Source organism: Rhinoraja longicauda, chromosome 8 (genome assembly GCF_053455715.1).
Source record: "Rhinoraja longicauda isolate Sanriku21f chromosome 8, sRhiLon1.1, whole genome shotgun sequence".
Classification (NCBI taxonomy): domain Eukaryota; kingdom Metazoa; phylum Chordata; class Chondrichthyes; order Rajiformes; family Arhynchobatidae; genus Rhinoraja; species Rhinoraja longicauda.
In genome coordinates this window covers 19,599,978-19,624,670 of record NC_135960.1, presented here as the reverse complement: position 1 = coordinate 19,624,670, position 24,693 = coordinate 19,599,978, and the positions used below count along the sequence as shown (strand labels likewise).

The following is a 24,693-nucleotide window of genomic DNA, read 5'->3' as shown; positions in this document are numbered from 1 at the left end:
TTGTGCGAGGCCCCTTGGGCAAGAGTGATCATAATATGGTAGAGTTCTTCATTAGGATGGAGAGTGACAAAGTCGATACAGAAACAAGTGTTCTGAACTTAAAGAAAGGTAACTTTGAGGGTATGAGGCGTGAATTGTCCAAGATAGACTGGCGATTGATGCTGAAAGGGTTGATGGTGTACATGCAATGGAAGGCATTTAAAGATCGCATGGATGAACTACAACAAGTGTTCATCCCAGTTTGGCAAAAGAACAAACCAGGAAAGGTAGTGCATCCGTGGCTAACAAGGGAAATCAAGGATAGTATTAAAACAAAAGATGAAGCATACAGATTAGCCAGAAAAAGTAGCATACCAGAGGACTGGGAGAAATTCAGAGTCCAGCAGAGGAGGACAAAGGGCTTAATTAGGAAAGGGAAAATAGATTATGAGGGAAAACTGGCAAGGAACATAAAAACAGACTGCAAAAGCCTTTATAGATATGTCAAGAGGAAAAGATTAGTTAAGGCAAATGTAGGTCCCTTGCAGTCGGAAACAGGTGAATTGATCATAGGGAACAAGGAGATGGCAGACCAATTGAACAAATACTTTGGTTCTGTCTTCACTAAGGAAGACATAAACTGTCTGCCGGAAATAGCGGGGGACCGGGGGTCTAATGAGATGGAGGAACTGAGGGAAATCCAGGTTAGTCGGGAAGTGGTGATAGGTAAATTAAATGGATTAAAGGCAGATAAATCCCCAGGACCAGATAGGCTGCATCCCAGAGTGCTTAAGGAAGTAGCCTCAGAAATAGTGGATGCATTAGTGATAATTTTTCAAAACTCTTTAGATTCTGGAGTAGTTCCTGAGGACTGGAGGGTAGCTAATGTAACCCCACTTTTTAAAAAGGGAGGTAGAGAGAAAACGGGGAATTATAGACCAGTTAGCCTAACATCGGTAGTGGGGAAAATGCTAGAGTCAGTTATTAAAGATGTGATAGCATTACATTTGGAAAGTGGTGATATCATCAGACAAAGTCAGCATGGATTTACCAAAGGCAAATCTTGTCTGACGAATCTTATAGAATTTTTCGAGGATGTAACTAGTAGAGTGGTTAAGGGAGAACCAGTCGATGTGTTATATCTGGACTTTCAGAAGGCCTTCGACAAGGTCCCACATAGGAGATTGGTGTACAAACTTAAAACACATGGTATTGAGGGTTCAGTGTTGAGGTGGATAGAAAATTGGTTGGCGGACAGGAAGCAAAGAGTAGGAATAAACGGGTCCTTTTCGGAATGGCAGGCAGTGACTAGTGGGGTACCGCAAGGCTCAGTGCTGGGACCCCAGTTATTTACAGTGTATATTAATGATTTGGACGAGGGAATTGAATGCAACATCTCTAAGTTTGCGGATGACACGAAGCTGGGTGGCAGTGTTAGCTGCGAGGAGGATGCTAGGAGGCTGCAGAGTGACTTGGATAGATTAGGCGAGTGGGCAAATGCATGGCAGATGCAATATAATGTGGATAAATGTGAGGTTATCCACTTTGGCGGCAAGAACAGGAAAGCAGAGTATTACCTGAATGGTGACCGATTGGGAGAAGGGGAGATGCAACGTGACCTGGGTGTCATGGTGCACCAGTCATTGAAAGCAAGCATGCAGGTGCAGCAGGCAGTGAAGAAAGCGAATGGTATGTTGGCATTCATAGCAAGAGGATTTGAGTTTAGGAGCAGGGAGGTTCTGCTGCAGTTGCACAGGGCCTTGGTGAGACCGCACCTGGAGTATTGTGTGCAGTTTTGGTCTCCTAACCTGAGGAAAGACGTTCTTGCCTTAGAGGGAGTACAGAGAAGGTTCACCAGATTGATCCCTGGGATGGCGGGACTTACATATGAGGAAAGATTGGATAGACTGGGCTTGTACTCGCTTGAATTTAGAAGACTGAGGGGGGATCTTATAGAAACATATAAAATTCTTAAGGGGTTGGAGAGGCTAGATGCGGGAAGATTGTTCCCGATGTTGGGGGAGTCCAGAACCAGGGGTCACAGCTTAAGGATAAGGGGGAAGTCTTTTAGGACCGAGATGAGAAAACATTTCTTCACACAGAGTGGTGAGTCTGTGGAATTCTCTGCCACAGAAGGTAGTTGAGGCCAGTTCATTGGCTATATTTAAGAGGGAGTTAGATGTGGCCCTTTTTGCTAAAGGGATCAGGGGGTATGGAGAGAAGGCAGGTATAGGCTACTGAGCTGAATGATCAAATATAATATTAGCTTCTATCATTCATATGCAGTGTTTATCCTCGTTGACAACCTGGTATATTATTTTTTTTATGACTTTCAAGGACCAGATAGCAGGACAGATGTGGGCCATAGGTAAGCACGCTGTCTGAAAGGCTACAGCCAAGAGCAGCACTTCAATGTCCTTCACCCGCTAAGGTGGTGATCTTTCAGGGGACCAGGTAGATGGTGACACAATGATCTGTGAGCATGCAGAAGTTTTTGTCTACAGTTGCTGATGATCCCATATCACAGAAGTCTGCTCCCTACTACCTTTTTCTTCTTTGTGGAGTTAATTATTTGCGTAATCTGAGCCGAGCTCTGAGAACTCTACTTCAAGAGAAAAGTTATGAGGATGCGGAGTGGTGGCCAGAGGACAGAATGAGGGGAGGGAAGTGGGGTTGGCCATTTGTTGCTTTTGCAGGACTACGGCAAGTTCCTGCATACTACATCTGTTTTCCTGCAATTTTCTCAGACATGTAATTTCTTTGCTGATATGGTAGAGCTATCTGTGTATATGCAACATATCTCCATCATTCAGAACAGCTAACTTCTCACATGTTGCATTCTCGCCTGTGATTTTTGAGCTCTCACCTTCTCCTCTGCAGCTTCTCTCACTTCCAGTGCACAATGTGTGTTGCTGTTGTCCAATTGTTTTCATAAGTGAGTCTTCTAAGACTGGTGCCCTTCTCAAAATGCTGTTCAGCAGATTATTACCAATTGTGTTCAATATTGGGAAACCGTGCACCTTATTCTAGGTGAAAACCATCCTTATGCTACTTAAAATGTTCTTTTTCAGCAGATCCCACGGGCATTTATGCTAAACTCATTGATGACATCGTGCACCAAAACTAGGTGAAGCCACTGCTAAGCATAGTTCATTCATATCAGTTTGAAATATGAACTAATACTCATTCTGACAACCACTCGGTGTATATTGCAAAGGACTTTATAACAAATGATGGTCTTTCAAAATGTTGCCACAATTTTATAAAGTACAGCAATCCAAATTTTGCAGAACCCAAGATTCCACAGATAGCAATGAATGAACATGGAACATAGCACCGGACAGCACAGGGACAGGCGATTTGGAAAACTCAAATTATTTTGTCGGGAGCATTGGAGGCTGAGGGGACATCTGATAGAAATATATAAAGTTATGGGAGGCATAGATAGAATAGACAGTCAGATATTTTTTTCATAGGGAGGAAATGTAAAAGACTAGATGACATAGCTTTAAAGGAGGTGTGCAGGACAAGTTTTCGATATAGAGTTGGTATCTGGAATCTGCTGCCAGAGATGATGCTGGAGGCAGCGACGATAGCAGTATTTTAAGAGCATTTTGGATAGTCAAATACATATGCAGGGAATAGAGGGATATGGATCACTTTCAGGCAGAGGAGATTAGTTTAACATGGCATTATGTTCAGCATGGTTATTATGGGGTGAAGAACCTGTTCCTGTGCTGTATTGTTCTATGTTCTATTAGTCCCAACAACATGCACTAAGTTTTCAAACATTCTTTTTTGCTTCGCTTTCAGATTAGTTGGTTGGTGGAGCCATAATTTCACAACCAGATTTCAGATGGACAACAGTAAGTTTTCATTTGTATTTACTTAAATTAGAAATAATAATGAAAGAGTAGTGTGATTCTCTGAGACTTTGGTTTTGCATTTGGTCAGAATGCAGCATCCCAATGAATATAACATTACATTCAGGGAAGTCATTTTTGAGAACCAGTAATTTTTTATCTTAAAAACTGTATTTAAGACACTATTACTTCCAATTGGATTTTAACTATGCAACATGGTTTTATTTTCACCAATTATGGCATGCTTTGGCTTTTCCTTATTTTTCAATAAATCATCTTAACTTTGCCTGAACAAAATCTAATTTTTCATGATTACTCCATTTGCTTAATTTTGCAGTTGGTGGCAATTAGTTTTCAGCGATAACAATGAACAGAATCTGAAAAAAATGAGTTTCTACTCCCTGAGTAGATCATCAAAGAACTTTGATGAGAATTATGCACCTTTAATTACATGGAAATACTAACCTCCATGAAGTTCCATCTTCCTGCATTTGGGAACAGGTTTTTTTGGATTAGCATATTAAGTGATCAAAATGACTGCACATCCCAACAGAGAATTTAGTATGCTGTTTTTCATCTTGTCCTTGGAGCGAATTTGCTGACATGATCAATATTCCATAAACAATTTGTTAATATATCCACTGTTCAGTAAACACTTCACAATGTGCATTGCATTTTTTGTTCTGGAGATTTCTTGAAAACTGTAAATATTGGTAAGATTTCTTGCCTGTTTTCTTTTTAACATTGAATTTGAGAAGGGAAACACATCTATCAAATATTGTAATGAATACTCACTTCCTTGTTCCTTCCTCGTTTCACCTTTTCTTTTCAAAGCTAGGTACCAATGTGTAATCTCCAAACACTGCAGAAATGTACTTGACAAATCAGCAGATTATTCAAAAGAAAGATATACAAGTTTGCCAGAAATCTGAAATAAAGATTGAAAAAACTGGAAATACTCAGCAGGTCAGTCAGCATCCATGCAGAGTGAATGCTTCCCGGCAATGATCTTTCACCAATATTGAGGAAAGGTCTGACATGAACAGCATCAGACCATTGAGGATATCAGAGGATATGAAGTGAATAAAGTCTAAACATGGTTTGTCATGATCCAATTGATCAGCAAAGCTGGCTAGAAGGGTATATTACACATTCCTGATATAATATTCATTTTTTCATTTTTTTAATGACGATGGCAATACCATTGTGCTCATTTTTCTACAGATAACCATGAATCCTTTTCCGCAGCCAAGTTCTTACTGGTGGATCTTAAGAAATAAAAACAAAGTATAGCAATTTTACTCATCTAAATTAGGCTGCAAGTTGTAACAAGCAACATTTGAGTTCAGATATCAAAGGTCATGCACCAAAGTTTGGTGAGATAATTTGACTGAATACCTTAAAATGCTCAGTTCTGATAAAAGTACAAACAATATGGTTTTTCTACCCAGCTCTAAAAAAATTAATCTCTACCTTGGAAATTATGAAGAGGCTTCTTTCATTAGTTCTCAAATTTAGATTCACTTAATTATATAACTCTGGAATAAAATGCTACTCTCAATAATACTGCCATGGGAACACGTAATTCTGATAAGAATATCTGGTTTAGTAATGTCCTTTATTCAATATGTCCTGTTTGTAAACTAGACCCCAGATAATGTATGTTCATATTTCAGTCATGACTAATAAATTAAATACATCTTCAGTGATATGTAAGTCTTTTTTTCTGAGATCATACATTCATATCTTCCTTCAAGGCAAAACTATTTCTTGGCACAATTTTCCTAATAAATTAATTAAGGTGCCTTCCCTTTTTCCTCAGTATTGGCGATAATGTTGACTTGCAAAAAAAACTGAATAACGTTTTCTAAGAAGGAGAAAAACTAACTGGTCAATAGTCCACCAACAAATGAGGTGAAAAATAAACCTTAGATGGTTAGTCTGAGGTATCTCCCACATTGCATGATCCGAAAGAGAATCATTGCAGAAAACAGACTAAAATCTACATTTTATTTTTATCCTTTAGAACTGGATCTAACTCCAGGGGTGAATGGATTTCGAATATCTAATCCCCCCATTTTATTGGTTCGCGCACTACAGGCTAGCTTAGAGGTAAGTGTGTAGCTTTGATTGAAAATTTTATGTGCGATTTTGGGAAGCGTGCTTTTACACCACTTACTGAAAGCTAGCGTCCATATGCAGCAGGCAGTTAAGAAGGAAATAAGTGTTGACCTTTATTGCTAAAGAATTTGAATACATGAGTATGCCTATAATCATTCATGGCCTAGGTGACAGCTTGCCTGTATAATCTTGGTCTCCTTACCTAGAATAGGATATAACTGTTACAGGAAGATCACAGTGAAGATTCATCATGCTGGTTGCTCGAAAAGAAGGTTAATCATACAAGGAGAGGTTGTGCAGGCTCGGCCACCATTCTGTAATGTCTAGAAGGATAAAAAGTGGCAATGAAAGAAGCAAAGCTCTTAGAAGGCTCGACAGGTTAGAGAGAGAGAAGATATTTCTCCAACCTGAGGAATCTAAGAATAGAAACTGTCTCAAAATATGCGGTAGGCCATTTAGGACTGAAATTAGAAGTAATAATAATAATAATAATAATACATTACATTTATATAGCGCTTTGCATATACTCAAAGATGATTTACAGGGATTTAGAAAACATAGGGAAGTGAATAAATAGATAAATAAGTAAATAAGTATACGAACAGAGAAAGGAGACAGAGGGTGGGGTGACCTTCAGTGGTTGAAGGCAGTACTGAATAGGTGAGACTTCAGTGATGTTTTGAATGTGGTGAGTGTGGAGGAGTCTCTGACGGTTTGAGGTAGTGAGTTCCATAGGGTGGGAGCAGCGATGGAGAAAGCCCTGTCCCCCCAGGATCTGAGTTTGGTCCGGATGTGGGGGGATAGGAGATTGGCAGCAGCAGAGCGGAGGGTGCAGGTGGGAGTGTGCCTGTGAAGGAGGTCGGTCAGGTAGGATGGGGCCAGGTTATGGAGGGCTTTGTAGGTCATGAGGAGGATTTTGTACTGGATTCTCTGGGGGATGGGGAGCCAGTGGAGTTTGTAAAGGACGGGGGTGATATGGTCACGGATCGGGGTGTGGGTGAGTAGACGGGCAGCGGAGTTTTGAATGTATTGAAGTTTACTGATGATTTTTGAGGGTGCGCCATAGAGGAGGCTGTTGCAGTAGTCCAGACGGGAGGAGATGAAGGCGTGGATGAGGATTTCTGCAGCTGTGGAGGAGAGGCATGGACGGAGACTGGCAATGTTTTTGAGGTGGAAGAAGGCTGTCTTTGTGATGTGTTTGATGTGTTTGTCGAAGGAGAGGGTTTGATCAAAGATGATTCCAAGATTCCGGATGTGAGGGGAGGTGGATACTGGGAGACCATCAATGTTGAGGATGAAGTTTTGGGTGGATTTGGTGAGCGTTTTTGGATCAATGATGATGATTTCAGATTTGTTGCAATTGAGTTTGAGGAAATTTGATTGAAGCCAAGATTTTATTTCAGTGATGCAGTTTGTCAGTGTAGAGTGTGTGGTGGGGGAGATTGACTTGGGGGAGATGAGGAGTTGGATATCATCGGCGAAGCAGTGGAAGTTGAGACCATGACGGCGGATTAATTGACCAAGGGGGAACAGGTAGAGGATGAAGAGGAGGGGGCCAAGGACTGAGCCTTGGGGGACACCTTGGGGGAGGGGAGCGGTGGGGGATTTACAGTTGTTAATGGAGATGAACTGGTGTCTGTCAGAGAGGTAAGATTTGAACCAGGATAGGGCTATGCTGGTGATGTTAAAGGAGGTTTCATGTCGGGTGAGGAGAATGGAGTGATTTATGGTGTCAAAGGCGGCGCTGAGGTCAAGTAGGATGAGGATGTTGAGGTTGCCAGCGTCGGAGAAGAGGAGAATGTCGTTTGTGATTTTGAGGAGCGCAGTTTCAGTACAGTGGTTGGAGCGGAATCCGGATTGGAAAGTTTCATACAGGTTATTGGTAGAGAGGTGGTGTTTGAGTTGGGAAGCTACAGCATGTTCCAAAACTTTGGACAGAAAGGGTAGGTTGGAGATTGGTCTGAAGTTGTTTGGGGTGTCAGGGTTTAGACCAGGTTTTTTCAGAATGGGGGTGACAGCAGCGATTTTGAGGGATGGCGGGACGATGCCAGTGGACAGGGAGGAGTTTATTGTTGTAGTGATAAGTGGAGAGAGAGCAGGAAGGCAGGCCTTGACAAAGCTGGAGGGGATGGGGTCCAGAGAGCAGGTGGCAGTTTTTATTCCTGTGAAGAGGTCAGAGAGGTCGGTGGTGGAGACTGGGGAGAACTGAGGCAGGGGTTGACAGGATAAGGGGGGGCAGGTGGTTTGAGGGGGAGCAGGTGCGTTGGTGGTTAAGGTGCTGTAGATGTTGTCTATTTTGCTTTGGAAGAATGAAAGGAAAGTGGTGCATTTGTCAACTGTGAATGATTGGGAGATGGTGTCCAGGGGGCTGAGGAGTTTGTTTATTGTAGAGAAGAGTGTTTTGGGGTTTCCGGAGCCAGAGTGAATTATTTGAGAGTAGTAGGTGGAGTGGGCGTGGGAGAGGGCATCTTTGTAGTGCTGCAGGTGGTCTTTGTAGGCTTGGGAGTGAATTGTGAGACCTGTTTTGTTGCGGAGTCTTTCAAGTTGGCGGGCATGAGTTTTCATCATGCGGAGTTCAGGGGTAAACCAGGGAGCAGAGTGGGTGAAGGAAACTGTTTTGGTTTTTATAGGTGCAAGCTGGTCGAGGCAGGAGGAGAGAGTGTATATTCATCAGATATTACATATGAAGGATTTTGTCATGCCAAAGGGTTGCAGAGGCTGGGTCATTCATTTTACTCAAAATTAAGATTGATCAACTTTTGGGAATTGGAGGAATACAGACTACAACTTACGTAAGGATCACGTTCCATATCCCTTACGTGAGTCATATTTTATGCAAATCGGAATCACCTTAACGCGAGGTAAAAACAAAGAACTACAGATGCTAGTTAATGCACATGACAGTAAGTGCTAAAGTTAGGTAGCACCTCTTGAAGAACATGGATAGGTAACATTATGGGTTGGGACTTTTCTTCACACAGTTTCAGTCTGCTGAGTTACTCCAGCATTTTGCTTCATTAAACCTTATAGCTAGGCTCCTCTGCACCAGTGACCTCTTCACCAGCTGTCATACCGTCCAGTTGATGCGGTTGTTATTGCGGTTCACATTGTGGCCCATGACTGTTGGTGCTTTCTTCAAGCCGCCGCCACTGCCAGGACATGCTTGATGACAGTGTGGTTCCCTCCCCTCACACCAGCTGCTGCTTCTTCCTGTCGGCCATTGTTTTGTTCGCTCCACCACCGCCACCTCCTCCTTCTCCCCCAGAGTCGCCGAGATTTTCCACCTTGGCAACTCGGCAAGGAGTTACTCCCCACCGCTTCCCTCATTCTCCCTCACCTTCCCAGTGTTGTACCGACAATGGCCAAAACTGGAAGCGCGGCCTTCAGGGGCCTTCAATGCAGAAGAGTTTGACTTGAATTTCGATCCAGCCTTTTCTTTGGAGCTGATTGCTGCTCGGACAAATGGACTGCACATGTCAGTAATTTATAAATTAAAATGTAGCAGGTCCCTGTTAATCATGTAATTTAGGGAATTTGTAAGTGGCTGATTTTTGACAGGTAATTTATCAAAATAGCTGGTGGAAATGTTGTAACCAGGTTGTGGTATTTCTGCCGTCTTATGTAAACTGTTAATTCAATCTGCAGAGCTAATGTGAAAATTACATGTAGCTGAAAATGTTTGCTTTCAATTGATTTTCAAAAGAATCCTCCTTGTATCAAAAGGTCAGACTTCCAATGGTAATGTGAAATGAGCTTCCATTTTACCCTTTCCTGTCCAAACAGTGCCTTAATATGTGTAGGGAAAAAACTGCAGATGCTGGTACAAATCGAAGGTAGCGCAAAATACTGGAGTAACTCAGCAGATCAGGCAGCATCTAGGAGAGAGAGAATGGGTGACGTTTCGGGTCGAGACCCTTCTTCGGTCTGAAGAAGGGTCTCGACCCGAAACGTCACCCATTCCCTCTCTCCTAGATGCTGCCTGACCTGGTGCCTTAATATGTGCTAATTTCAAGATTTCAAGATCAATTTATTGTCACATGTACAAATTAAGGTACAGTGAAATTTGAATTATCATACACTCATACTAAGTGAAAAGCAACAAGACACACAGCCACATAAAATAAAATTTAACATAAACATTCACCACAGTGGATTCCACATTCCTCACTGTGATGGAAGGTAATAAAGTTCAATTATCTTCCTCTTTGTTCACCCACGGTCGGGGCTGTTGAACCATCCGCAGTCGCCTCTGCCGACTGTCCAAGGCCCTCGTGACAGGATGATCGGAACACCCCGCGTTGGGATGGATTAAACACTCTCTGCGGCATGGAGCTCCCGAGTCGGCCTCTTCTTACCAGAGACCGCGGGCTTCACAATGTTAAAGTCCACAAGCCCTACGGTTGGAGCTCTCCACAGTCGATCCTCGGCAAAGGATCGCAAGCACGATGTTAAAGACCATGCCATGCCCGCGGCATGAAATGCCGGCCGGTCACCAGGAAAGGCCACCAATTCCTTGATGTTAGGCCGCAGTGGGGACGGAGATACGATACGGCGAAAAATTGCATCTCCGTCGAGGTAAGAGATTGAAAAATAGTTTCCCCCAATTCCCTCCCACACCCCCCACTCCCCACATAAAACAAACCAAGGAACACTAAAACATACTTTTAACACATACTTAAAATAACAAAAACAGTAGAAAGGACAGACTGTTGGCGAGGCAGCCAGCGACTATTGGCAAGACAGCCAGAGACTGTTGGCGAGGCGTATTCTTGTGTATACTCAGCCTCCAATTCAGCAGGTACAATGTGTGTACATATTTTGCTGCTAGATTGAGCCACCTTATTGGAACTGATGCTCCGCATGGCATTTGGAGGCCATATCAGAAACATTCAAGGTTATACATAATTTATTGCTGGATCTATCATCATGTTTCAAATGCTCCAATGTTCAAGCACCATGGAGATAAATTTAGTTAAACTGCAGATCAATCATTAGGTATTGAAAGGAAAAACTGATGAGCCTAGTTCCTACACCAGTGTGAGAATTAGAAAATATTACTCATTTTTCAATTATCTCAGTATAGTGTGTAACAGTTGAAGATAGTTTCGGACTATTGTAGATTTAAAGATGAACTGCTTGAGGAGATGAATGTAGCAGAAGATATTTTCATACAGGTGAAATTCTCTTTTGCATTAGTGACAAATAGTTGACAACTTATTTCTCAACTATTGCGGTGTGGCGGGTGAACTTGGTAACTTCAAGACCTAATGTCTCTGAATTTGTGATCAATGGGATCCATCTGTGTTCTCAAGCGAAATACCCCTTACATTCTGCAGTTTGCATGTTGGGGACTGAGAGAACTTGACTATGTCAGTTGTAGAGAGATAAGATGCAATGTTTGACCTTCCGTTTGATACAAAAATTCAGTTTGTCTGGATGTCAATGTAGGACATATGATTAGTAAGTTTTCAGATGACTCAAACTTACTCAGCATATCTCCTACATTCTACCTTGTCATTTTCCTTTACAGAACAATACTAAAGAGTTGTTAACATGGCAAGTTGGCAGGGTAATGACAATTGTAATTTAATATGAGTAAATGCATTTTGGAAGTACTAATAAGGATAGGCTATACAGAATGACATTTAGAACTCTAGGAGGTGCTAAGGAAAATAGGAGTCTTGGTGTACAAGTCCAAGGATGCAAGAACGCAGCAACACAAGCAACACAAGTAGGCAAAATGTGTAGGAAGGAATGACAGATACTGGTTTAACTGTAATGTAGCGATAATGAAGGAATTGTGATAAAGCATTACAGTGTTACAGCTACAGAAAAAATGTAGGTAAAAAATTACAAGGCCCACAATGCGCAGGTTGGGAGAGAAGAATTGCACCCTTGGCTTTTGAGAAGTCTATTGGTAGGATGATAACAGCATGCAAGAAGCTGTTTCTCAATCTGTTGATACATGCTTCTGTCTATTCTGCCTGATCGGAGAGGGAAAAAAAGGTGATGACCAAGGTGTATATGTTCCTTGATTGTGTTGGATGCTTATATGAGGCAGTGTGAAGTCTTGATCGGAGAGAGGCTGGTTTGTGTGATGGCCTGGGTTGCCTCCACTGCTCTCTTCAAATTCTTGCCATCTTGGGCAGTGCTGTTGCCAAACCCAAGTTGCAATTAATCCCGATAGGATGCTTTCTACCCGACTGGTGCATGTACAGAAGTTGATAAGTGTCACTGGAGACTTATCAAACTTCCTTAGTTTTCTGAGGTAAGCCGTTGTCATTCTTTCTGGCCATAGAGTCAATGTGATTGAACGAGGACAAATTATTGGTGGTATTTCCACCCAACAACTGAAGCTCTCAACCATCTCCACTGAAGCACTGTAGATGCTAACTGGGGTATGTAAACCACTGCTTTTCTTGAAGTTTCCTGAATTTGCACTCCTATTATGGATTCCAAGACCAGTCAAAACTTGAAACAGTCAACAAGAACACTCAGCAAGTGTCAGCATTTTAAAGTCTTTAAGTTTGCACAGAGATCCCAAAGTTACTTGGTGTTTTTCAAGAAAATGTGAATGCGAATAGTTCCTTGCAACATCAGGGACAATCATTTTTTGAGACAAAAAAAAAGTCTATTTTTTATTCAGGATTGTATTTTATGATATATTTATTCTGATTTTGGCAGAGATATTTATGATTAGTTCTATTTTGTTTCCAGATCTTCAATCAAGTTGACAAAAAAGCATTTCGTAAAAAATCTGTTTTGCTCACTGGCTACTTGGAGTGTCTGATCAAACATTATCATTCAAAAGTTCCGGATCGCCCACAGAAACTATTCATCAATATCATTACTCCCTCAAATGTCAAAGAACGAGGCTGCCAGCTCTCGTTGTTGTTCTCAGACCACATCAACAAGATTTTTGTGGAGCTCTCGAAGAGAGGTGTCGTAGTAAGTATAACTTAAGCATTTGTTGTTAATTGTTGGGAATTAAGTGTTTGCCATAAATGGGATCTCTCCTTTTCAACTATTCTTTGAGATTCTTACATGTTAGGACTGAACACATGGGTACATGGTCAGGACAGTTTTGTAGGGATGGGGGCCAAACGCGGGAAGGTGGAACTCGTGTAGCAGGGACATGTTGACCGATATGTGAAAGTTGGGCCAAACGGCCTGTTTCCACACTGTATCACTCTATGACTCTAAGGTATTGTAAAGTTTGAAGTTCATGAAATGGAAATTTGGTGCATAGGAAAATATGCAATGGAATCATCATGCACACCCTTTGTAATCAGGTGTAGATAGAATTAGGGATCCAACCTTGGTTTTGTTACTGTAACATCCAGCCAGTACCTGACCAGCTACTTACTACAATAAATCCTATTCAATGTGAGCCTTTTCAGGCCATAGAGTTAAATCAGTTAAATTTTGCATCAGTTAAAGCAGACTGATGCAAATTAAAATCTCATCTGTAACTTTAAAAAGGGGGGGAAGTTTTTTTTAAACTGATACAGTATGATTTGCTGAAATCTGTGCTGAATAGAAATATTCAGAGATTATTGTTTATTCACTTTAAAGGATAATGGGATCATTGACAGATTAGCCTTTCATGGTTGTCTGTAATTTCCCCTTGAAATGAAAGGGCTACACTTGTGATGGTTGCAGGATTTTGATGTAGCGATAATGAAGGAATTGTGATATATTTTAAAATCAGACAGGGTCTGGCATTTTTTAGAAATACAGCATGGAATCAGACCCTTCAGCCCACTGAGTCCATGCCAACTCATTCACACTAGTTAATATCCATAGATATATTATCAATTTTAGGGCCATTGTTTAGAGTAACAATCTCTGGAGACGTTGGAGAGGGTGCAAAAGAGGTTCACCAGGATGTTGCCTGGATTAAACATATGGGGTGGTTGGAAGAACTTGGATTGTTTTCTCTGGAGCATCAGAAGCTCAGGAGAGACCTGGTAGAGATATATAAAATTATGAGAGGCATAAATATGGTCGATAGTCTTTATCCCAGGGTGGAGATGACAAGTACCACAGAGAATGGATTTCAGGTGAGAGGGGGCATATTTAAAGGATTTTTTGAAGCAGGTTTTTGTTAAATACCATAAAAATTCAATCTAAATAAATGTGCCAGAGGCATTATTTTTATTACATTTTGATTAATTTCAGATACGGATTTGAAAATCAAAAGCTTCAGATGTTGGTAATTTCAAATCAGAGCAGGAAGTACTTGAAATTCTCAACAAGTCAGGCAGCATTATATAGAAGGCTCAATATAATAACGCTGATGGTGACTGAACTGCGGAGTATTTCCACCACGTTATGTTTTTATTATGGAAACAGGAGTGGGTGTTTTGAACCACAGTATCTGTTCTGAACTTTGCAGAGAAGGGGAATTCAATAACTAACACTGTCAGGTAGGCAAAGCAAGTGTCAAAATGAGTTCTTGAAATGGACAGAAAATCTAACACAAATCTGAGATTTATAAACATACGGATTCTGTGGCTTACTTTTGGCATGAATGGTTATGTATCGGTACAATTCCTAGAATAGCAATCTCTTTTTTGATCCTTCCATTTCTATTTATTTTCCATTGTAAGCATCTTTTCTAATGATTTTCTCTTTTATGAAGAACCTCCAGTATTGTAGCTTTCAGGTCGCTCACAAATAGAACGACATATTGCAAATAGTAGACAACTTAATTCATAACTATAGAACTTTGGTTCTTGAAAATCTTTGCCTGAGTGAACTCAATTTCCCAGCTTCTGCCAAAGAACCATTTCAGCATCTTGACAAATTTCAGCTTGAAACACTACATTATTAAGTAGAAAAACACAATGCTTTATGCATGATAACAGCCTCCTGAAATGTGGTGTATTCGTTATGTTGTCATGACGGTGAATTTTATTTAGGTTCAACCTCTAACTCGTTGAAACCCTCCCCCCCCATTATGATCAGCAGAAAATTTACTTTCACCATTTGGTTCATTGAGAACATATTATGTGGCAGCCACTTCTAACCAGCATTTAGAAATTTGTATCTTGGAGAAAAGAAAAGACACTTACAAGTTCAGAATGTGGGCAATTCTGGAAATGATCCTTTCAATGTTATTTAAATTGCTTCCTTAAAATTTGTTCTTTGCATACAACTATTAGTCAAACCAACTCTCAGAGTTGGTTGGTGCTCATTGTTAGTCTCACACATGAAGTAGAATGATATGTTCAATTGTACTTTATGTGAGATTCAACTAATCATGTTGGTAACACTTTAGATATCAAGTACAACCTGTATTAACTTGCTAGGAAGATTTGCAGTCGGATAAGTGTTTGGAAGTGGAAGTCCTGTTAAATTTATTGATATTAGATTATGGAGTTGTACTGCATGGAAACAGAATCTTCGGCCCAATTTGCCCATGCCGATCACATGCCCCATCTACACTAGTTCCAACTGCCCACATTTGGTCCATATCTCTCTAAACCATTCCTATCCATGTACCTGCCCAAATGTCTTTTAAATATTGTTACAGTCTCAACTCAGTCTGCCTCAACTACCTAATCTGGCAGCTCATTCCATATATCCACTACCCTCTGAGTGAAAGGTTGCCCCTCAGTTTCCCATTAAATCTTTCCCCCGTCGCCTTAAATAAATTACATCAGGTTATTGTTTCCCCTACTCTGGGTAAAACTCAGCATCTGCATCTACACTTTCTACTCCCCCCTGATCTGAAAAACCTCTACAAGATCATCCCTCGGCCTCCTGTGCTCCAAGGAATAATGTTCTACCCTGCCCAACCTCTCCCAAAAGCTCAGGCCCTCACGTCTCAGCAACATCCTCATAAATCCTCTCTGCATTCTCCTCATAAATCTTCTCTGCACTCTTTCCAGCTTATCAACATCTTTTCTATAGGCGGGTGACCAAACACTGAACACAATACTCCAAACGTTTTTTCATTTAAAAAAAGTTTAAACTGATTACTGAGCAGAGAAGTCACATCACCTTTCAAGATTGGCAGTGCCAGGTGTGGAACTGGTCTGAATACGGATAAGATGCTTCAGACAAAAACAGAGGTGTTCCTCCAGGGCCACACGAGAAAGATATGCCCCCATCGGTACTTAGCCTTAACATCCATCAACACCAGCCCCATTATGCTCTGATGTGAAGCTCCCAACACCCTCCCTTGGAAACTGGCATTTGTCCAGGGGGTGCCTAATGTTTGCCTTCCAGCAGCCATTCCAGATGATTATTAAACTGGCTGCATTAATTGAAGCATGCCAGTTGAAATCACTTAAACTCCCTGTTGTGATTAATGACCCACAGAAACAATTTGCATCAAAAACCTGCTCTGTAAAAATCAGCCTGCTGGTCTTCACATTTTTTTCACAAAGACTGACTTTACTTCTGTTTGGGATAATGTTTCATCAAATAAGAAAAATATTTGATTTAACTGTATGGTATTTTTCATTCTTTTCTACCTCTATGCTTAATCTGACCCTGTCTTCATTTTCATTTTCAATCTGACATATGCCACTTATCGTTTTCCACAAAAATGGTCTGAGATGTTTTGAGAATAATACATTGTACTGATTTCATTAATTTCTCTCCTGCTCTCCTGCATTTCCCCCCAGCAAGGAAAAATGCTTTTACTTAGGATAAAATAATCAAGCAAGAAAGATAATTTTCTTAATTGGTAGAGTTCTTAACTAGAAACTCCCATTTTGTCTGTTTCTATTATTACCCAATAGCCAAAAAAGCAGGCATTCATGTGCAGAGCATAAATGACAGTGAAGGATATTACTGGGTAAAGCATTAATTTAAAAAAATATTATTATTCCCATTTATTCAGTAAAATAACACTGTTTCTCATATCTTTTCTCAGCCTGACATCCGGGAACCAATCCTTCGAATAGCACCTGTACCTCTTTACAACTCCTTTTACGATTTATATAAATTTATCAACATATTGAATGAATCACTTCAGGTTGTATCACACCAACACAAAGATGGAATGTAAAAAGTGTTGTGCGAGATTCCAAATTACAAGGAGCAGCTCCCTGATACAGGACAGTAATTTGCCTAAATTCTTTCTGCTGGTTTTCTATCTTTGGGAAAGATAAACAAAAAGTCAGAAACTGTTTTTCCTTAAAGTAAGAAATTATTACTTCAAATGAATAATTTATAAATCTAGAACAAGTGCAAATTTCATGGTGCAGTCTCACGATAGCGATCATTATTTAATATTCAAACTAACACTACACCAGTAATTAATCTCCTTTGGCAATGATATCAAACAAACTCTACATAAAAAATAGATCACTCAACTCCACCTTAAACCTCTGTTTTTGATATTCCTACCATAGGAAAAATGATTTTGACTATTGACATTATCTGGGCCTCCAAAGAAAACAAATATAGCTTATCTAATTTCTCCCTATAACTAACGTTCTCCAAGCCAGGCAACATCCTGGTGAAATTTCTCTGCAATCTGTCCAGGCTAGTTATATGTGTGCAAACCAGAACTCCATACAATATTCCCAAGAGCAGTCTAACCAGTGCTTTCTAAATTGATAAGATGATGTCCCAACTTAATATTCTATGCCCAAAACTATGAAATCAAGCATACGATGTATCTTCTTCACCATCCTCACTACCTGGGTTGTCACTTTCAGGGAAATATAGCTTTTCACCCTCACCAGAACATGCTGATCCTGAATGCTTATCAACTGTGTTTTATAAACTCCCACCTGTCTCGTTTCCCTTTACCCTCCATCATATCATATCATATCATATCATATATATACAGCCGGAAACAGGCCTTTTCGGCCCACCAAGTCCGTGCCGCCCAGTGATCCCCATACATTAACACTATCCTACACCCACTAGGGACAATTTTTACATTTACCCAGCCAATTAACCTACATACCTGTACGTCTTTGGAGTGTGGGAGGAAACCGAAGATCTCGGAGTAAACCCACGCAGGTCACGGGGAGAACGTACAAACTCCTTACAGTGCAGCACCCGTAGTCAGGATCGAACCTGAGTCTCCGGCGCTGCATTCGCTGTAAAGCAGCAACTCTACCGCTATACTTTCACTGACCCTTTTGCATGCTATTGAAATCAGCCTTCCCCTATTCAAGACCTTCACTTGAATACAAAAATTATCCCTTTTCAACTAGTACTTTAACTCTGACAGAATTATGTTCACTGTTCTCAAAGTGTTCCCCCATCAATACTTCAATCTTTTGCATTTCCCAAGATTTAGTCTAGTTTAGTTTAGTTCGCTGTACCCAAGCTTATTGCTGAACGTATGAATCATGAATTCTTCAATTTTAGTATGTAATATTGTAGTTTAGTAACTAGTAACTGTAGTTCTCTTTTTGCTGTACCTCGGTACACGTGACAATAAATTGAACTGAACTAGTTTAGTCTAGTTCAGTTTAGTTGAGTTTAGTTTAGTTTAGAGATACAGTATGGAAACAGACCCTTCAGCCCACTGAGTCCATGCCGGAAATTGATCACCCGTACAGCAGTTCTATGTTATCCCACTTTTGCATCCTACATGCTCAAGGCAATTTACAGAATCCAATTAACCCACTGATCTTTGGAAAGTGGAAACCAAATCACCCGGAGAAAACACACGTGGTCACAGGGAGATCGTGCAAACTCCGCACAAATAGCACCCGTAGTCAGGATCAAACCCAGGTCTCAGGCACTGTGAGGCACCAGCTCTAACGCTGCAGCACTGTGCTACTTCTGCACCACTGTGCCACCCCAATCTAAAATTCTATTGTGAAAGAGAATTTATTGGAATCTAATCTTTAACAGCCAAGATGTGAGTACAATGAGAGAACCATAAAATTGATACTGATATAATACAACATAAGCATGAATAAAATTGCCATTTGTGCATTAATCTGCTCTGTTTCCTATAATTCCTATAATGCAAAGCTGGATAGCAATAATGGATCAAAAACACTAAATGTTAAACAAACATTTTATTATAAAAAAGACAAATGCAGGTTAAAATTAAATGATCATCTTTTCAGACACAGATATACATTTTAGTTTTAATATCTTGAAGTTGAAATGCTTTGACTGTCAAAGCTTGCTTAAACATGGAGCATGCCAAATTGTCTTACATTCTTCTAGCATCTGTAAGTCTGTATGTTGGTCATAACTTATATCTTATTGTCACTGATTATGCAGCCATCATCTTCAAAACCCATCCATTAAAATGATTGGACAAGAATGGTGTTATGTTTTAATTACTCTATTTATACACAAGGTTCTTCATGGTGTATGCTCAAAAATTAGCATTTAAATTTGAACTAATTCAGGTGCAGTTAATCTTCAGAATAAATTTGCCCTTACAGCCTATTATGAAATAACTGCATATTTAATGAAAATTAATAATGTCTATGAAGTTGAATCAGAAATATGGTTTTGGAAAATGTAGAAGCAAGGAACTGCAGCTGCTGGTTTACGAACAAAAGACACAACGTGCTGGAATAACACAGGGGTCAGGCAGCAAAACTGAAGAACCTACATAGGTGACATTTCAGATTGGGACCCTTCATCAGAATGCTTCTTGGGGTGGTGGAGAACCTGGGAGGACAAAGAACAAAGCCTGGCAAGTAATAGGTGGATACAGGTCAGGGGTGTTTTGATAGGCAGATGGTTGGATAAAGGCCAGAGATAAAAAATCCATGGATGCAAGATAAAACGATTGAAGAGAGGCAAATTGTGAAGCCAGAGGAAGGAATGTGGGTGGAAGGGAATAAGGAGGGGAGAATTAGTTGCAAGTTCAGGTGGACCATCAGAGAGGGAGGGGTGAGAAGGTTGGGAGGGGGAGGGGGAGGGAGGAGAAGGTACGGGGAAGGGGGTGGTTGAGTTTTGGTAGTTATAAAAAATTAGAAAAATAAATGCTAATACCATTAGGTAATAAGCTACCCAAGCAGGATATGAGGTGCTAATCCTCCATTTTGCAAAAGTGAAGGGTATGTGGGAGAGGGAAAAATTAGGGGGTGGGTGGTATTTGTAGTTTAGTTACAAAAATTGGAGAATTTCATATTCATATGTTAGGCCATAAGTTACACAAGTGGAATATGTAATGTTGTTCCTCCAGTTTGGGTGTGGCTTCACACTGCCAATCAAGGATGTCCAGGACAGAAAAGTCAGTATGGGATTGGGATGAGGAGTTAAAATGGTTAGCAACCAGGAGATCCGGGAGGCCTATTTATTCACAAAATGCTGGAGTAACTCAGCAGGTCAGGCAGCATCTCGGGAGAGAAGGAATGGGTGACGTTTCGGGTCGAGACCCTTCTTCAGACTGATGTCGGGGGTGGGACAAAGGAAGGATATAGGTGGAGACAGGAAGATAGAGGGAGATCTGGGAAGGAGGAGGGGAAGGGAGGGACAGAGGAGCTATCTGAAGTTGGAGAAGTCGACGTTCATACCACCGGGCCGCAAACTGCCCAGGCGAAATATGAGGTGCTGCTCCTCCAATTTCCGGCGGGCCTCACTATGGCACTGGAGGAGGCCCATGACAGAGAGGTCAGACTGGGAATGGAAGGGGGAGTTGAAGTGCTGGGCCACCAGGAGATCAGTTGCGTTAATGCGGACCGAGCGCAGGTGTTCAGCGAAGCGATCGCCGAGCCTGCGCTTGGTTTCGCCGATATAAATAAGTTGACATCTAGAGCAGCGGATGCAATAGATGAGGTTGGAGGAGGTGCAGGTGAACCTCTGTCTCACCTGGAAAGACTGTTTGGGTCCTTTGATGGAGTTGAGGGGGGAGGTAAAGGGACAGGTGTTGCATCTCGTGCGGTTGCAAGGGAAAGTGCCCGGGGTTAGGGTGGTTTGGGTAGGAAGGGACGAGTGGACCAGGGAGTTGCGGAGGGAACGGTCTCTGCGGAACGCAGAGAGGGGAGGGGATGGGAAGATATGGCCAGTGGTGGGGTCCTGTTGTAGGTGACGGAAATGTTGGTGGATGATATGTTGGATCCGCTGGCTGGTGGGGTGGAAGGTGAGAACGAGGGGGATCCTGTCCTTGTTGCGAGTGGGGGGAGGGGGAGCAAGAGCGGAGCTGTGGGATGTAGAAGAGACCCTAGTGAGAGCCTCATCTATAATGGAGGAGGGGAAGCCCCGTTTTCTGAAAAACGAGGACATCTCGGAAGCCCTAGTCTGAAACACCTCATCCCGGGCGCAGATGCGGCGTAGACGGAGGAATTGGGAGTAGGGGATAGACTTTTTGCAGGGGACCGGGTGGGAAGAAGTGTAGTCCAGATAGCTGTGCGAGTCGGTGGGCTTGTAGTAAATGTCCGTCACTAGTTTTTCTCCTGTGATGGAGATGGTGAGGTCCAGAAACGGGAGGGAGATGTCAGAGATAGTCCAGATATATTTAAGGGCAGGATGGAAATTGGATGGAAATCCACCAACATTTCCGTCACCTACAACAGGACCCCACCACTGGCCATATCTTCCCATCCCCTCCCCTCTCTGCGTTCCGCAGAGACCGTTCCCCCCACAACTCCCTGGTCCACTCGTCCCTTCCTACCCAAACCACCCTAACCCCGGGCACTTTCCCTTGCAACCGCACGAGATGCAACACCTGTCCCTTTACCTCCCCCCTCAACTCCATCAAAGGACCCAAACAGTCTTTCCAGGTGAGACAGAGGTTCACCTGCACCTCCTCCAACCTCATCTATTGCATCCGCTGCTCTAGATGTCAACTTATTTATATCGGCGAAACCAAGCGCAGGCTCGGCGATCGCTTCGCTGAACACCTGCGCTCGGTCCGCATTAACGCAACTGATCTCCCGGTGGCCCAGCACTTTAACTCCCCCTCCCATTCCCAGTCTGACCTCTCTGTCATGGGCCTCCTCCAGTGCCATAGTGAGGCCCGCCGGAAATTGGAGGAGTAGCACCTCATATTTCGCCTGGGCAGTTTGCGGCCCGGTGGTATGAACGTTGACTTCTCCAACTTCAGATAGCTCCTCTGTCCCTCCCTTCCCCTCCTCCTTCCCAGATCTCCCTCTATCTTCCTGTCTCCACCTATATCCTTCCTTTGTCCAACCCCGACATCAGTCTGAAGAAGGGTCTCGACCCGAAACGTCACCCATTCCTTCTCTCCCGAGATGCTGCCTGACCTGCTGAGTTACTCCAGCATTTTGTGAATAAATCGATTTGTACCAGCATCTGCAGTTATTTTCTTATATATCCGGGAGGCCTAGGCGGACTGAGCTCAAGTATGGTATGTGAGTTTAACAGAGCAGTTTCTTGTTAGCACTCAACTGCAACCATGAAAAAATTAATGTCTGAAGAGGTAAACGTAACAGTATCTACCGTCCTATTCCATGTCGGGCAGTTGCCTCCCTGGCATTAGCCGCTGAAAGGGTAGGGGAACTGGGACGGGTTAGTGCAGGTAGACAGAAATACTGTGGGGAGCTGTCGGCATGAATATATTTCCTTCTCCTAATTACAAACCAAATTAAATTTAAGAATGTTGACTTAGTGGGTAAGTAACAGCTTCCAGAGGTTACTTTATGATTCACCTAAAGATCCAAGGGTTGAGTTATTTTTTTTAAAATAGCTATAATGAGGCTTAGGATCCAGTGAACCAAGCAAATGAAGGTTGTAGCCAGCTCTGTGCTGTGCTAAAGCATTTAATTAGGTGAGTGTCCAAATTGTAAATTAGGCACATTGTTAATGTATTTGTGGAATGGTGTTATGGATAAATACCAGCTTCAAATATTTTCCATGAATGCCTCATTATCACTTGACCCTTGCAGATTGGATTATTCACCCTGACATTTTTGATTCTTTTATCTGCCCAGAAAATTACCAAAACACAGATTAGTTTTTCCTCTAATGAATGGTTGCAATGGATGAATTTTCTGGAGGTTTTCTAAATTACTTTAGAATTTGACAGAGATTTACCATCAACTTTGATAAAAAGAGTATCAATCATGTCAGAATGGATTGTGCGTGCCTGCTTCAGCAAAAGGCTTGACAGTTTAATGAACTTTCCCCTTCTAATGTTGTGAGATCTGAAGATCGTTAATACAGGAATTCTTGGGAAAGACACCAACTGCATAGAAATGCTGCTGCCGCTATCTCTGTAAGTGATGATACCACGACATTTAGAACAATGCCACTGTAACATCATGACTGCCGATGGGCACTCTATACTTCAGAAGAACTTAATATCTGCAGAAGAACTTAGACTAGTGAAGGACATTTACTACAAGCCCACCGACTCGCACAGCTATCTGGACTACACTTCTTCCCACCCGGTCCCCTGCAAAAAGTATATCCCCTACTCCCAATTCCTCCGTCTACGCCGCATCTGCGCCCGGGATGAGGTGTTTCAGACTAGGGCTTCCGAGATGTCCTCGTTCTTCAGAAAACGGGGCTTCCCCTCCTCCATTATAGATGAGGCTCTCACTAGGGTCTCTTCTACATCCCACAGCTCCGATCTTGCTCCCCCTCCCCCCACTCGTAACAAGGACAGGATCCCCCTCATTCTCACCTTCCACCCCACCAGCCAGCTGATCCAACATATCATCCACCCACATTTCCGTCACCTACAACAGGACCCCACCACTGGCCATATCTTCCCATCCCCTCCCCTCTCTGCGTTCCACAGAGACCGTTCCCTCCGTAACTCCCTGGTCCACTCGTCCCTTCCTACCCAAACTACACCAACCCCGGGCACTTTCCCTTGCAACCGCACGAGATGCAACACCTGTCCCTTTACCTCCCCCCTCAACTCCATCAAAGGACCCAAACAGTCTTTCCAGGTGAGACAGAGGTTCACCTCACCTCCTCCAATCTCATCTATTGCATCCGCTGCTCTAGATGTCAACTTATTTATATCGGCGAAACCAAGCGCAGGCTCGGCGATCGCTTCGCTGAACACCAAACTGATCTCCCGGTGGCCCAGCACTTTAACTCCCCCTCCCATTCCCAGTCTGACCTCTCTGTCATGGGCCTCCTCCAGTGCCATAGTGAGGCCCACTGGAAATTGGAGGAACGGCACCTCATATTTCGCCTGGGCAGTTTGCAGCCCAGTGGTATGAACATCGACTTCTCCAACTTTAGATAGTTCCTCTGTCCCTCTCTTCCCCTCCTCCTTCCCAGATCTCCCTTATCTTCCTGTCTCCACCTATATCCTTCCTTTGTCCAGCCCCCCCTGACATCAGTCTGAAGAAGGGTCTCGACCCGAAACGTCACCCATTCCTTCTCTCCCGAGATGCTGCCTGACCTGCTGAGTTACTCCAGCATTTTGTGAATAAACACATTCATTGTGTTAGTCTTTTGTGACTAAATGTTTTCACAATTTTAGGATAATTTGTTCTTACCTGACTAGATAGTCAACGCATTATGTTTTGAGTGCAAATATAAAGAAGTTACCATTTGAATTACTTCTGAAATACAGTTTTATACACTGAAGTTCTTTTTTGTTAGATTAATTGTAACAAAGCAAGCATACAATTCTTTTCTCCAGTAACATGTCACAAAATGAAGAGTGCAGCAGCAAAAAGTAATGTAAACAACTCAATCCTCTAAAGCTTGTTGCCAGGTTTAAATTCAGCAGGGTGTCCAAGCTGAATGCAAATTAAAAAGAAACCTGAAAAAGGAAATACGCAGTCGTCTGAGAATAGATTCATGACTAACATACAAGTGAACACACATCAGTAGCTGCATTGGACTGGAGAACAGG

At 42.2% G+C, this 24,693-nt stretch overlaps 1 protein-coding gene across 4 annotated transcripts in view; it reads left to right on the top strand.

The window, feature by feature from the left end:
* Positions 1-19,221, top strand: part of kynu (kynureninase) — a 177,074-nt gene extending 157,853 nt beyond the window's left edge. For all 4 annotated transcript variants that reach the window (XM_078403379.1, XM_078403381.1, XM_078403380.1 and 1 more), the window contains 4 exons: positions 3,793-3,845; positions 5,869-5,954; positions 12,681-12,911; positions 16,852-19,221. In XM_078403379.1, the coding sequence (XP_078259505.1) occupies positions 3,793-3,845; positions 5,869-5,954; positions 12,681-12,911; positions 16,852-16,986 (505 nt within the window). In that variant the 3' untranslated portion in view covers positions 16,987-19,221. The remainder of the gene's footprint in view (positions 1-3,792; positions 3,846-5,868; positions 5,955-12,680; positions 12,912-16,851) is intronic.
* The last annotated feature ends 5,472 nt before the right edge of the window (positions 19,222-24,693 follow it).